At 37.6% G+C, this 14,271-nt stretch overlaps 1 protein-coding gene across 2 annotated transcripts; it reads right to left on the reverse strand.

Annotated features, from left to right (window-relative positions):
- Positions 1–375: 375 nt before the first annotated feature.
- On the reverse strand, positions 376–13,709 carry si:ch211-116o3.5 (uncharacterized protein LOC325902 homolog). 2 transcript variants are annotated; one of them, XM_051665988.1, is made up of 4 exons: positions 12,977–13,709; positions 8,392–8,854; positions 5,949–6,215; positions 376–5,354 (listed from the first exon to the last, which is right to left on the reverse strand). In XM_051665988.1, the coding sequence occupies exons 1-4, from the start codon at positions 13,064–13,066 to the stop codon at positions 4,855–4,857; spliced, it is 1,320 nt and encodes a 439-aa protein (XP_051521948.1). In that variant the 5' UTR covers positions 13,067–13,709; the 3' UTR covers positions 376–4,854. The 2 variants fall into 2 exon arrangements, with proteins under 2 accessions (XP_051521948.1, XP_051521949.1); XM_051665989.1 differs by lacking the exon at positions 12,977–13,709 and adding an exon at positions 9,396–9,822 and having other exon boundaries at positions 377–5,354.
- Between the last annotated feature and the right edge of the window lie 562 nt (positions 13,710–14,271).

Here is a 14,271-nt window from a genome sequence, read left to right on the forward strand (position 1 = left end):
GGCAGCAAAAAAGTAATCCATAAGACTCCATTGGTTAAATCTATATTTTTAAAAGTGATGTGATAAGTGTGGGTGAGAAACAGATCAATATTTAATTCTTTTTTTACTATAAATCTCCACTTTCACTTTCACATTTCATAGTGAAATGCTACACTGTTGATCTCAGAATTATTATTTTGCGACCTAATCCAATTTTAATAAAAAATATGAAAATAATGGACCTTATTCAGAGTATTGCCATATTTAATAATTGATGAAAACGAGTTTGTGAGGGATAGTAGTCTCTTCAAAGGGTTAGTACTGTTGTTTAAATGGTTTTTAATCATTCTGCTGATGAAACATTGAATTAAAAAAAAGAGTTGTTAAAATTAGATACAATTAATACAATGCATGCCATTAAAGAAACTAAGCCTATACTTCACAGCCTTGTTCCACTATTTCAGTTATGAGAGGCTCTGTTTTATCTGGAAGAAAAATATATGGTTTCAAAGCATTGAGACAGTAGTTGTAAATCTGAAGTGATGAAATAGAAACCTTAAAAAATTAGGTAATTTATTTATACCCATCCAAAAATTAGTGGTTGTAATAAATCAACCTTTTCCACCTTTTTCTTTTCACTTGGAAGAAACACCAGCAAAACCAGACAGTATAAATTGTTCTAGCCCTGTTTGTTGCTACAACCAGGGACTAAAAACAAAAAGTTTTCATTTTGTTTTTTTCTGAGCAAAAATGTTATTTTTTCTTTCTGGTTCAGAAGTTCTGCAGCCTCTTTCCAAATGGTAACCGGTTAGAATGAAATAAAAGAATGGTTAATAACATTCTTTTTAAAAAGACAGTACTCTGCACCAAGGGGTGGGTGAAATATCAATTGCAGTGTTGACAGATCTCGCAAGAGAAACAAGAAACCTGATCTGGAATAACGAGCTCAAAAATATAGCTGCAAGCAGTGATGATGGCCCAAGCACGAGTTCATTTCAGTGGCTTTCAGAAAACAATGTAAGGTGGATACATGCATTTGGCATTTGACATTTTTCTAAACAATTTGAGTAAATATAAGAGGACAATTTTAAAGTCTGTTGTAAGAGCCACACTTCCTGCTGCCAGGTGGTGGCATTATGACCATGACCCAAAATAGTCACATCCATATGATTAGTCCCCAAGTCTAAATATACATCTAAGTTTTCATCTAAATCATACATTGCACAAAGAAGATATGCTACACTTCCTGTTTTCCATTTTCCCCCCCATTAATTTAATGCCTCACTATGGCCACACCGTTCAATATATCAAAAATATGTTCACAATTTAGCATCTTCTATATCTTTGCATAATGTTGTCTAAATGTGGTGACAGTCTCATGAATCCCTTAAGAGGAGTATTTAAAAGTTCAGAGACTGCAATATTCAAACAATCCAAAATGGCAGACTTACTGTTGGGTGGAGCTAATAACTATAATTATGAAAGTTGTCCATCTTGATGAGCACTATATATACACCCATTTTGGTGACTATAGGTGAAAATGAGGGTGCTACAGAGGCTGTCTTACATGCCCATTTTAAAGGGGGTGCTACAGGTCCCCCCTACATGCCCATGCGTGAATTTTTGCCCAGCCCTAATGGCCAACGACTCTGATATGTGTGCAAAATTTCATGAAATTTTAAGCATCCCAAATGCCTCAAAAACACCAATATAGGAAGAAAGGAATAACAATTAATGTGTTGCCATGGCAACATTATTTAATATATCAAATATTCCTTTACAATTTTACATAAGTAGTGTCTTGACATTATTCTAAAGAATTCTGAAGCAATTCATGTAAACACAAGAGGGCTATTTCAAAGTCTGTTTAAAGTGTCATACTTCGTGCTACCATGTGGTGGCACTATGACCATGTCCCATAATAGCCGCATCCATGTGATCAGCTCCTATTTACCAAACATACAGCTGAGTTTTCATCAAAATCACACAATGCACACTGAAGATATAAGGCACTTCCTGTTTCCCATTTTTCACCATAAATGTATTGCTTCACCATGGCAACACCATTCAAAATATCAAAAATCTGTTCGCAATTTTGCATCTACAATGTCTTGGCATGATGTTGCACAAAGTTTGTGCCAGTCACATGAATCCCCTAGGAGGAGTATTTAAAAGTTCAGAGCCTGCAATTTTCAGAAAATCCAAAATGGCCAACTTCCTGTTAGGCAGAGCTAATGACTGTGTGTATTAAGTTGTTCAGCTTTATGAGAACTATATATGTACCAATTTTGGTGACTGCAGTTGAAAATAGGGGTGCTACAGAGCCCTCTTACATGCCCATTTTCAAGGGGGCGCTACTGTGATAAACCCTTTGGCTTTTGGTTTCATTCAAAAATTATCATAACAAAATTAACTGGTTATAAAAATCACTTTGTTCCGGTTTTCATTTATGTTCTGCTAAAAATTCCATTCGTTTTCAGTTTTCTTTCCTTGAACCGTTTTTAGTCCCTGGCTACAACACCAACAGCATGCATTATTTCAAACAAAATCTACAACAAATTCACTGTTTATATTTAGATTTTAGTAATGACTGTTGGAACTAACACTGTGTTTCAACTATTCCTGGTCTACCAAGTTTCAAAGACGAAGAGAATCTGAATAATATTATGCCAAAAGTCAGTGAAATATTATTTTATATTAAGAGGCAAGCAATTCTTAAAAATGAACAGACTTATAAGTTTCTACTAAACTACATTTGAGTTGAGATTAAAAGGATGGAATTCATGAGAACATACACTCTCTTATTAAAATCAGCCTTAAAGTTTAGCCTGAACCTAATTAGCAGAAATTCATAAATGTCACACAAATTTATTACTTTAAGCTTGGTAACCAATGACCAATATTTTCCTCTAGATAGTGTAATTTCTTAACACCATTCTAGGTTACTTGTAATCTAAGAATCACATCAAATGTTAGTTAGCAAACGAATCAAAATGAAATAAATGGGCTAAAACCAATGAGTCTGTTGTTCTATTTCTCAAAAGTGTCACTGATTAAAACTAGATACTTTCTTATGAAAACTAAAAAGTGTTATTTGTAGATTTTTCAGATATTGCATCTTTAGGCAAACAACTTCCTGAAACATCTGCGGCCCCATTCACACCTTGTGATCAGACCTGTGATTGATGTTAATACCAGGTGTAAACAGGGTCTAAGGGCGTTTTCACACCTAGTTCGTTTGAGCAGGTGAAGAGGTGGGCTCGGGCATGGTTCAGATTGCTCAGGCAAAGTATGCATCTAGTTTGATCACTAACCGTGACCGAGCACGGAACTCGAAACATGACGTCTAAGATGCGACTGGGCAAAGGGATCACTTTGGTCTACGGCATAGGTGCAGTGTTTACTGGAAATTTGGGCAGACGAGAGTATACAGGAACAACTGGATACAATACACAAGAACTCTGAGATATTTGGTAAAATTTGCGACCATATTCGTGTTCATGGATACCAAAGAACCATTGAGCAATGATTTGACAAGCTGAAAAAACTGCAGGTTCAGTATCTGAAGGTACGGGACGCAATCCGTAAATCTGGCAGCTCGTCGGATGACAAGGATAAATTCCAGTGGTACCATGCTGTCGACAATTAGGCATGTAAGAGGGTCGTGCGTCACCGTGCCCCAAACGACTCAAAATAAGCCACAAAGTAACGTTACAATGATGGACTCCATTGTGCTCTGCGAGAGCGCTTTTCGTCCTGTTGTCTTCATCGTAATGATGTAAGCATGCTCAGGCCCGGAACATTAAGTGCAATGTAAGTGCAGGTCAGCGGGGAGTGGGGACAATCGTGCTTGGGCATGGTAAAAGGCAACCGGGCCTAGTGCGAGTACACTCTAAAATGAATGGACCGGCCGCATTCAGAGCAGAGCGTTAAAATGAACCGCTTTAAAGTGCTCCGATGGGCATACCATCTAAGGAGGTTTGCATCAAACTCCCACGAAAATACAAGCGAGGATTTTTATAGTTTCATTTGAATTTTATTTGCGCTATGGCAAACGTTCTTGGCTCATACACACAATGAAAATGACACGCAGGAGGAGACGCTTGCTTGCTCCATTACGCTCGACATGATAAAGAAACATATTTTCAGATGCACAAAGAATTTCAAATGTTTTAATTAATGCGAAATAAGGGCTTGTAGGTTTTATCGGAGAGCCTTAACATAACGTGAGAGAGTGAAGAATTTAGGACAGAAATACAGTACACATTATTACTATTGCATAATGTAATATAATTGGCGGTGTTGTCTGGGTTTCATAAATGATATAACATAAGACATTACTTTTTATGTAATTCTATCCCTGTGCAATAATTGTTTATGAAAAATTAAATATTCTTTAAAGCATTAAAAGTAATCATATAGCCCCATTTTATTATATGATTTCAAGTTAAACATCACTAAATTATTAAAGGTGTAGGCCTATCTGTAATAAGCATTCGTGAACCTTAAGAAGTATGACAATTTGTATGACAATTGCTTATCATAATAATCGCAATTATTTATGAAAGATTATTGTCAGCCAGATTTCATAATTGTGACAGCCCTAGCTGCAATGGGGTCTGAGTTCTTAAGAAAACCGTGGTGTGAACAACAAGTGGTCTGAGACCACATTAATGTGAAGAGGACCAAAAAAAAAGAAACTGGGTCCTCTTTTAAGTCCACTTACATTGTGAACACCAAAATCACTGAGGTCATTTGCAGCTGGTTCCCTTTCTGGTTCACTTTAACCTGAACTGGGTTTGGTTCACTTAAAATGTACTATATGTGAAACCACGCTAAGGACAAAAGGCTTGTTTATTATGTTCAAATAAGCACTTAGTTGTGATGACACAATCCATTCTGCAAAATTGCAGCCTTGGTTGAGGATGAAGGCTCTAAAGAATGTGGGCTAGAAGGGCTGTGTTTGTACCCCTCCATGGTTTGAGAGGTATCAGTCTCACTGCCTGACTCTCCCTCAACGGGTGTTGACCTCTTGTGGACTTCCAAGAGTGAGACCTTCCAAGGGGGAGGAGGAGGTTCTGTCTTGGGCATGGGGAACAGGGGGCATGGCTGAAGTGTCTGTGTTTGAGCCTCCAGGATGCGCAGCATGGCTTCATTGACTTTCTGACTAATGGAGGAATCCGCCTCAGTGGATTCAGGTTTGGGTTGGTGGTTCCTGGTGAAATTGGAGAGCTGTTCCAGGACTTGTATCTGGCGATCCATCATTCCCAGCATGCTGCAATGGAAGGCTTTCTGCTCAGCCAGCTGTTCTCCAAGCTGGTGGTTCAGAATGGTGAGCTGCTGGAGGATGAGGCTGCTGGTCTCCTCAGACATTCCTGTGGGGAAATGTAGAAGAACTGAGACTCAGAGAGCATTAATTCACCCAAAAATCTGCCATCATGTACTCACCCCATTGTCATTCCAAACCCATATGACTTTCTTTGTTCAAGTTTGATGTCAATGATGCTAAACGGCATTGGTTTCTTGCGTGTCTCAGAACCAAACTTAACATGCAAAATTTAAATGTGCAAAAGAGTGAAAGAGATTTGAGAGCTACAGCGGATGGAAGTGAGTGTCAACTTAAATTTCAGTCTGTTCCTCACACAAAGTTGTTGAACGGCTTCAGATGAATTGGAATATAACGCACAAGATATATGGACTACTTTTATGGTACTTTAATGATGGTTTTTAATTACAAAGGCATCTGTCCCCATTCGCTTTAATTGAATCGAATGGAGCAGCATGGACATTTTGCTTAATATCTTATTTTGTGTTCCAAAAAAGAAAGTCATAAGGGTTTAAAACAACATGAGGGTGAGTCGATCTTCATTTTTATGTGAACTAAAAGTAAGTTCTGATAAATTACATAATTACATAAGGTTTACAGCCTGCTGTTTGTCAAACCAGACTGAACTTAAACAGTATGTCACCTGGAAAATCATCTTGGCTGCAGACTGCAGCCTCTCTTGTACTTTCTGTGCTGTTGGGATTGCAAAGGGATGTCGGTCCAGTCTTCACTGCATAGAGATATTCTCCCGACAACCCCAGAGTCATGACCTCATCTGGTCCTACAGCCCAGCTCGGAGGCTCAGAGCTAGCCAAATCTTCTGGATTCATACTCTCATCAACATCAGGTTCCAGTTTAGCAGTAATGTTCTCAGGCTCAGATTTAGGGAATATGCCTTCAGGCCAAGGACCTGGAAGAACAGAAAAACAAGGCAAAATGGCTACACATCAACACAGTTTGGACTGAGCTTTTTGCATTCAGGCTAAAATAGGAATGGAATTGTACAAGTTAAATTATAAGGATTTACTGTGATGACATTTGATAAGATTTGTGCAAAAGGCAGTGGGCAAAATGGTTTTTTAGCAGTGTTAGAAATTAAAGGGATAGTTCACCCAAAAATGAAAATCCTCTCATTATTTGTTTGCTCTCATGCCATCCCAGATGTGTGACTTTTGTTCTTCTGCTGAACACAAATGAAGATTTTTAGAAGAATATTTCAGCTCTTTAGGTCCTCACAAAGCAAGTGAATGGGTACCAACATTTTGGAGGTCCAAAAAGCAAATAAAAGCAGCATAAAAGTAATCCAGAAGACTCCAGTTGTTAAATCCAGATCTTCATAAGCAATATGATAGGTGTGGGTGAGAAACAGTTCAATATTTAATTCCTTTTTTACTATCAATCTCCACTTTCACATTTTTCTTCTTGTGTTTTTGGCGATTCGCATTCTTCATGCATATTGCCACCTACTGGGCAGGAAAACAATTTACAGTAAAAAAGGACTTAAATATTGATCCAACTCTCACCCACACCTATCATATTGCTTATGAAGATCTGGATTTAACCACTGGAGTCTTATGGATTGCTTTTATGCTGCCTTTATTTGCTTTTCGGAGATTCAAAATGTTGGTACCCATTCACTTGCATTCACTTGACTTACAGGGCTGAAATATTCTTCTGAAAATCTTTGTTTGTGTTCAGCAGAGGAAAGAAAGTCATACATATCTGGGACAGCATGATGGTGATTAAATGATGAAAGAATTTTTATTTTTTGGGTGAACTATCCCTTTAACCAGTCTTATGGATTACTTTTATGCTGCCTTTATGTGCTTTTGGAGGTACAAAGTTTGTTCAACTTTGACTGCAAATTATTGACTAATAGAGCTGAGAAATATTTCTAAAAATCTAACTTGTGTTCTGCAGAAGAAAGAAAATTATACACATCTGGGATGGCAAGAGGGTGATTAAATGATGAAACAATTTTCATTTTTGGGTGAACTATTCCTTTAAGTTTTACATTAAGGGGCAATAATACTTTATTTTTATGAGGGCATATTTTTTTCAAACATTTAAAACAAACTGTGTCTCATCCGTTTATATCAACTACCTTAATTTAATTACTTCACTAATCAAATTCTGAAGATTGAGAATTTATTTAATCTTACGCTGAGAATTAAATCAACATTAACTCATAGTTTTGCCATAATATGTACAACTATTACCATAATAGAATATTAAAAACTATATAAGATGTTTCAAAAAAGAAAAACAGATGAAAATAAAACAGAAGAATTTATTACGAGGGCAATTTTTGATCCCCACATTTTTAATTTAGAGGACATTTTTGTCATTGCTGTTGGCATTTTTGCCCCAAGCCCCTCTTATTTTCTGACCGTGATGTTAAGCCAATGCACTAAAAACTAATATAATAAAATAATGAAAACGAGCTATACAAAGCTGATAAAATATAATGTATAAGGCATGCCGAAAAAATCTTAAAGGCATAGTTTACCCAAAAAGGATAAGATAATTCTGTATTAATTTACTCATGTCGTTCCAAACCCATATAATTTCTTCAGTGGCATACAGAAGGAGATGTTACGCAAATGCTCATGCTGCTCTTCTCCATTCAATTAAAGTGAATGGAGATGGACCAAAAAGCTCCAAAATGACAAAAGCACCATGAAGTGACTTGGGCACTGTATTCCTGGTCTTCTGAAGCCATACAATAGGTTTGTGTAAGGAACAGTTGTTAATTAAAGTCGTATACAAAGCCATTATTTTCTAAATATGTTCCCCTTTCAGTCACTTAATATTCCTGATATTCACATAAAGATATCGTATGGCTTCAGAAAATATAGAATATAGAGCATGCATAGTATGGACTACTTCTATGGTATTTTTATGGTGCTTTTAGTCATTTTTGTAGCTCAACAGCATCTGTCCCCATTCACTTCCATTATATGGAAAAGAGCAGCATGAACATTCTGACTAACATCTTATTTTGTGTTCCACTGAAGAAAGAAAGTCATACATGTTTGGAAATGAGAGCATACAGACAAATCAAATACAAAAGCAGGCAGCAGTACTGTCTTTGTGGTCATTCAGGTCCACGAGTGACCATTCAACTGGGCTGTGACCATCAGTGAGGTCCTCCTCCTGGTTTGCTGCCTTTGGTTTGCTCACCAACATGTGATCCAACATATGGAAATAACGGAATGATTCTACAGCAGAGAGGCGTGCAGCTGGACTCCGGTAGCTGGCCAGTTTGATTTTGCGGTACTTGTGTTTGAGGCTTTTCCAGCGATTTCGGATTTGGGTGACAGTGAAGTGGATGCCCCGCTTGGCCAGACTGAGCCGGAGTTGACGGAAAAGAGATTCGTTGCGTTGACGCTTCTTGTCCAGCTCATGGACTAAACCCATCTGCTCTATGAGAGCTAACATTGCAAACGTGTCAGGTTCAGTCCACCACTTGTTGGGCCTCTTCTCATTCGGGTCCATGATATCCTCCCTGTTTGAGCACCCTAAACAAACAGCCCATAGGCTGCAAGGCTTTGGAAAGAAGGTAGATTAAAGTGTTAGTTGAGGGAGCTAGTCCAAATGACGCAACTCTTATTACTAAATAAATGCATATAATATGCATTAATAAACTGTATTGAGTAATGACCCTGGTTTAAAAGGAATAATCAGAGTACTATTTAAAAAAAATAAAAATAAAAATAAAAATAAAATTAAAAAAGTTACATACAGTGTGGTCCAAAAGTTTAAAATCTGAGATTCAAAATTTCATTTAAACCATAATAAAAAATAAAACAAAGAAACATTATGACAGAATTCCTTGCTACTAATGAAGCATTCAAGATCATCTGTGGATCATCAGTGGATGCTTTTCATTCAAATTGTTATGCTAATATAATTTGTAATGAAAAAAAAATAAAATAAAAAAAAACATTGTTAAATTAGAATAATGCCAAATAGAAGCATTTTCCCTAGTGGTCTTAGTCTTAGACTTTTGGACCCCTCTGTATTTCATAATTACCTACTACAAATGGCATGCAATAGTAGCTATGCATTAATCAAATGATAAAAGTACCTTCATTAATCACACAGATCTGTCAAAGCACAGTTTTCGATTTTAGGCCTTCTTTACATATTGTAGTGTTGCAGGGATTCATCGATAGCGCCTGTGCATCGGAAGAACTGCAGTATACTCGCTAAATAACAGAACGCGTACAATTTGTAGCTAAATATCCTGCACACGCCCAGAAGTGCACGAGGATGCGCTTATGAGCGCACTGTTTAGTGAGTGTACTATGTGCGCTTTGCCGTAGTCGTTAATAGAGCGAGCATGCCATTATTGGCAATAAATTCATTAGTTTGCTCTTGACAGGTGTTTCTCAGCTCATGGTCGCTCTTAAAATTTAGATGGATATTGAATATGAAAGAAGTTAAATGTTACAGAGACACGGAGAACACTTGTTTACTTCGTAGTGAGCATTTTTTCTCTCCAGAGTCCTCATAGAAATAGAAAAGGCTGATAGAAGGGCAATGCACATGAAACTGTTACTAAAAATGGGGGGAGCTTATTGGCCCTGGCGTTGATTCTAGTTGGTCAGGGACGATGAGTCCAAATAATGATTTTTCATATTTCAACTCCTCACAGTGTATTTTCAATTCCATAACGATTAAAGTTTATCCGTGTCATTATACAGGTGTAAAAAAAAAAAAAAAAATCCACACCGCTGCCTGAAGCAGGACACGGATGGTGTTCTCACTTGATACGTGTTACTTTTCTCAGCGCTGAATAGGATGGATCAATCACAGTTGTTTGTGATACTGGATACTTATTTATTTATTTATTTTAAGTCATTTTATACAGATTGCTAAGGCGGATTCTTTATTTATTTATTATTATTATTATTATTATTTTAATTTCGGGTAAGAATTATCTGAATAAATTTAACTAGATGATACATTTTAGTGTTCAAAATGTATGGATAAGGACAGAACCCTCCTGCTATTTGAATATGGCTCAATGGAAGATTCTGCTCTCTGAGCCACCATGCGCCCTCTATCCACCTTATTTTGTAACGCGGAAGTAAGCAGCGGCTGCATTTCCGGCGAATGTGTAAAAGTTCCTCTGTTATTCACCGCAATGTAAATAAATAGAAGGATAATAATAGCAGAATTTAGTGATGTAAGTTTATAAACTATCACAAAACCACAGGATGTACAGCAGAATGATGGCCTAATGTCTGATAATTTTCTAACTTCATCATTTATAGTAAAAAAGTGTGTGTATTGAAGAGACGATAATAAAATCTGCTTCTTATTTTACCGAGATCGTGACGATGCAGTGTTTCTTGTCTCCATGTAAACCTCCATTTATAAGTACCGGCATAACCTCCAATGATACCTTTATTTGTTTATTACCAAAGGTGATGTTTCATAGGCCATGCTGAATGCTGATCTGCGTGTCTGTTTACTATACACTGCTAAGAAAGAGAGAATGCTCTCTGACAAGAACAGAGAGTAAAATGTGTTTATTCATTTGCCAAGATGAAACAAGATGCAGTTTTGGTGCAAAGAAAGTTAAAGCAGCATTTGCCCAGCGGCTTTCTGCTCTCTGCTGGTTGTGTAAAGTTTGTGGAGGCATGTCAGACGGCGTAGAGGACTGTCCTGTCAGCGACTGATCTCTCATTCATTCTGCCTGTGCAACAGTGTGATAAAACAATGGCAAAATGTGATATATGATAAAATTATATGCATTCAAAACCAATGAGTTTATGAAAATCAGAATGATAATAATATGATGACATATATTGCCAGCCTGTAATATAAAGCAGCATAATGTAGTATTTTTGTATAGCTAAAATAGCTAGAAGTGGCTGATACCGGAAGTGGTTCACATTCAAGGTTGATAATGGCAGCACCCTAGTTTCGCTGAAAAATAAGGTGGAAACATTCTGTATTATATTCAACTAGTAACCAGATGGCGCCGATGAGTTTGTGCACGTTTAGGTCCAGCGGATGAGCACTCTCTGAAACTGAGTGAGATCACACAGTGATCACGGTGTAAGTGGCGCTTTATTGTTGCTTTGAGAACAGACTTCCAAAGGAGACATGTTAAAGACTTGGTTGAGATCAGCCTGAGCATGTTTACAAGTAAAGAAAGAGAGCAGAGTGGTTTATCTCTCAACCAGCAGTGAGGAGCTGCCCAACGGTATGAAGTAAACAGTGTTAAAATTGTGGGTAACACTTAAAATAAGGTTCTATATGTCAACATATAATAGCTAACAACTAACAATACTTTTACAGCATTAACCTTGATTAATGTTCATTTCTATCTATACATTAACAGGAGGCAATATATTATGAACGGTCATTAACAATGAACAATAGTATATTTAAATGAAACATTAACCTAGATTAATGTTGTAAAAATGTTTTCATTGTTAGTTCATTATACCAAAAGCATTCACCATGGTTTATTAACTGAACCTTATTGTAAAGTGTTTCCAAAAAGTGGCTAAAGTTGTGTAATCAGAAGTAAGGTGTTAACAGAAACATGGTTGCTGTCATGCAGACAACATGACGACAAAATGTCAATTTCACCTGCAACATTTAAAATGACCAACCAACAAGTATTCTTTCTAAATATGGAACAACTAAAGTTATTTTTTACTGCCACCGTTACAGTTTATGAATTAATATTATAAAGTGAGTAGGTAATTAGCCAAATCTGAGGGCATTTACAGAGCCTTTGCTGCTATGTGTTACAGCATTTTGGAAAATATTTGTGTTCCCCATCTTCACACCTATAAAGTGCAGTGCAAACAGAATAATAAAAATACCTTGCTGAAGAACAGACGAAGCGAACAATGCTACATCAAAAATATAATAAATTGTGGGAAAAAACCAATGAGGATGTTATTTCTGATGAAAATGCCTCCAGTTAAAGGTGCAATATGTAACAATTTTCATGTAATATTTGCCTTTTTTTTTTTTTTTTGCCAATGTGTGAACGGCTTGTATTGCAACTTAAAAAATGAGCCCTTTCCGGACTTCCTAGGTTGCCTATTAAAGCCTGTAGACTGATTTTCATGCGAAGGGAGTGGGTTGATTTTGCTGGGGAAATCCAAAGGATGTGACGTTTATGAGCACTCTCGAGAGCCTTGCCTCAGTGCTTCTGCTATTCAACAGCGACAACAAACTGCAACACTAGGTAACGTTATCTTAGAGATGGAATCCAGCAAACAGCCAGCTCCCAGCACAACACCGACTCCTACACATACTCAGAGTATGCCAAAAAATAAATAAATAAATGAATGCCACAGGTGTCATTAATAACAAGGGTTTCTGAATCTTACATACTGCACCTTTAAACTGCATTGTCCAATTTGACCTTCTATGGGCATATTTGTCTTTGATGATTTTAAAATATTATTGTTTAAATCTTGTAGCAAAGAATAGATCCTAAAGTTAAAAGACATATATATAAATAATAATATAAATTAAATTCCTCCCATTGATCATACATACATGGCATAGTAAACAATTCTCTATCTGATGTTAATTATAAATGTCAGAGCATATCTTCCTAAAAGATTAAAACAAAAATACTATACTCCAGTGCAACATGGACTGTGACTGATTTCTACAACAAAAACTCACCTCTGCTGCAATCCTTTCATGGACCTCTGGACTGAGTGACTGATGCCTCTTTGCTGGCTGAGAACCACCTACACTGCTTTGGTCAACCATGGAATGGAGAGAATTTCTGCAAAGGAGAAAGAGAATTTAGCACAACAACAACGACGAGGAATACAGCTACTACCTGATCTTTTGTATGTCCTGCTGGATGCTCCCCTTGATATGGACCGAATCTATGTCCTTTTTCTGGAGTTTGGCATAGAGGAGGTGCACATGTGGCATGATGTGGTGGAATAGTTGCAGAAAGAACTTAAATTCCTGATCCTCCAGCAGCATGGCGAAGGCTCCTGCCTCTCTGACAGTAATGGGGTCAAAGTTACTCAAATCTCGGTCGCTTTCAAAACAGCGGATGAGGTCCTCTCTGTGCTCAAACATGGTATTGATGGCATGGCTGTGAAAGATCCATCTGACATTGCTAGATGTTGGTAGTCTATGGGCCACTACTTTATCAAGAACACATGTATGCTTGGGTGATCTGGATAAAAAGCTGGCAAATCCACCAAGGTCAGAAAAAAAAAATCTCACTTTGGCTATATGAGAAGTGGTCTGTTGCATTATCAGATTGAGCTGATGTGCATAGCAGTGGATATAGTGGGCATTTGGGTACACATCTTGTATCTTACTCTGAGTACCTGCAGTGGCACCCCTCATCACGATGGCTCCATCATATGCCTGGCAGATGAGCTTACTCTTCTGATCCTCAGGAAGGATGGCAGCAATGCTCTTTTAGTGCTGTAACAATGGAATCAGCTGTAGCTGATTGCAGAGGTAACAAATTGTTTTTGGCATCAATGTAGCGCAGCACAAGCACAAGTTGGCACTGTGTGGCAGTATCCATCGTCTCATCTGCCTGGATTGAGAGAAAATAACTGTTCTGTGCTTCTTTGATTATGTGTTCACTCACAACAGACAACATACAGTCCAATGGCACAAAGTTCCCTTAAACACAGTAGCATTCTCAAGGTGTTCTTTCTACACTCCCTCAAGGGAAGCAACAAAATCCACCAACCCACGGAATATCCCAGGTTTATCCGAGCTCTCACTCTCATCATGGCCACGCAAAGCCAGCTCAAAGGCGCCACAAAATTTCACACAGTCTATTATTCTAGACAGGCTGTGTCGATTTTTTGTCACCTCTTCATCGTGCCTTCTAATGCCAATCCTGTAGCCTTCATCTAGCTGTTCAGCAATGCTAAGCTTCCCAAAAAACTGTAGCCTCATAGCATTGTCTTGATGGCTGCGGCTACTTTAATGAC

Source organism: Myxocyprinus asiaticus, chromosome 31 (genome assembly GCF_019703515.2).
Source record: "Myxocyprinus asiaticus isolate MX2 ecotype Aquarium Trade chromosome 31, UBuf_Myxa_2, whole genome shotgun sequence".
NCBI lineage: Eukaryota > Metazoa > Chordata > Actinopteri > Cypriniformes > Catostomidae > Myxocyprinus > Myxocyprinus asiaticus.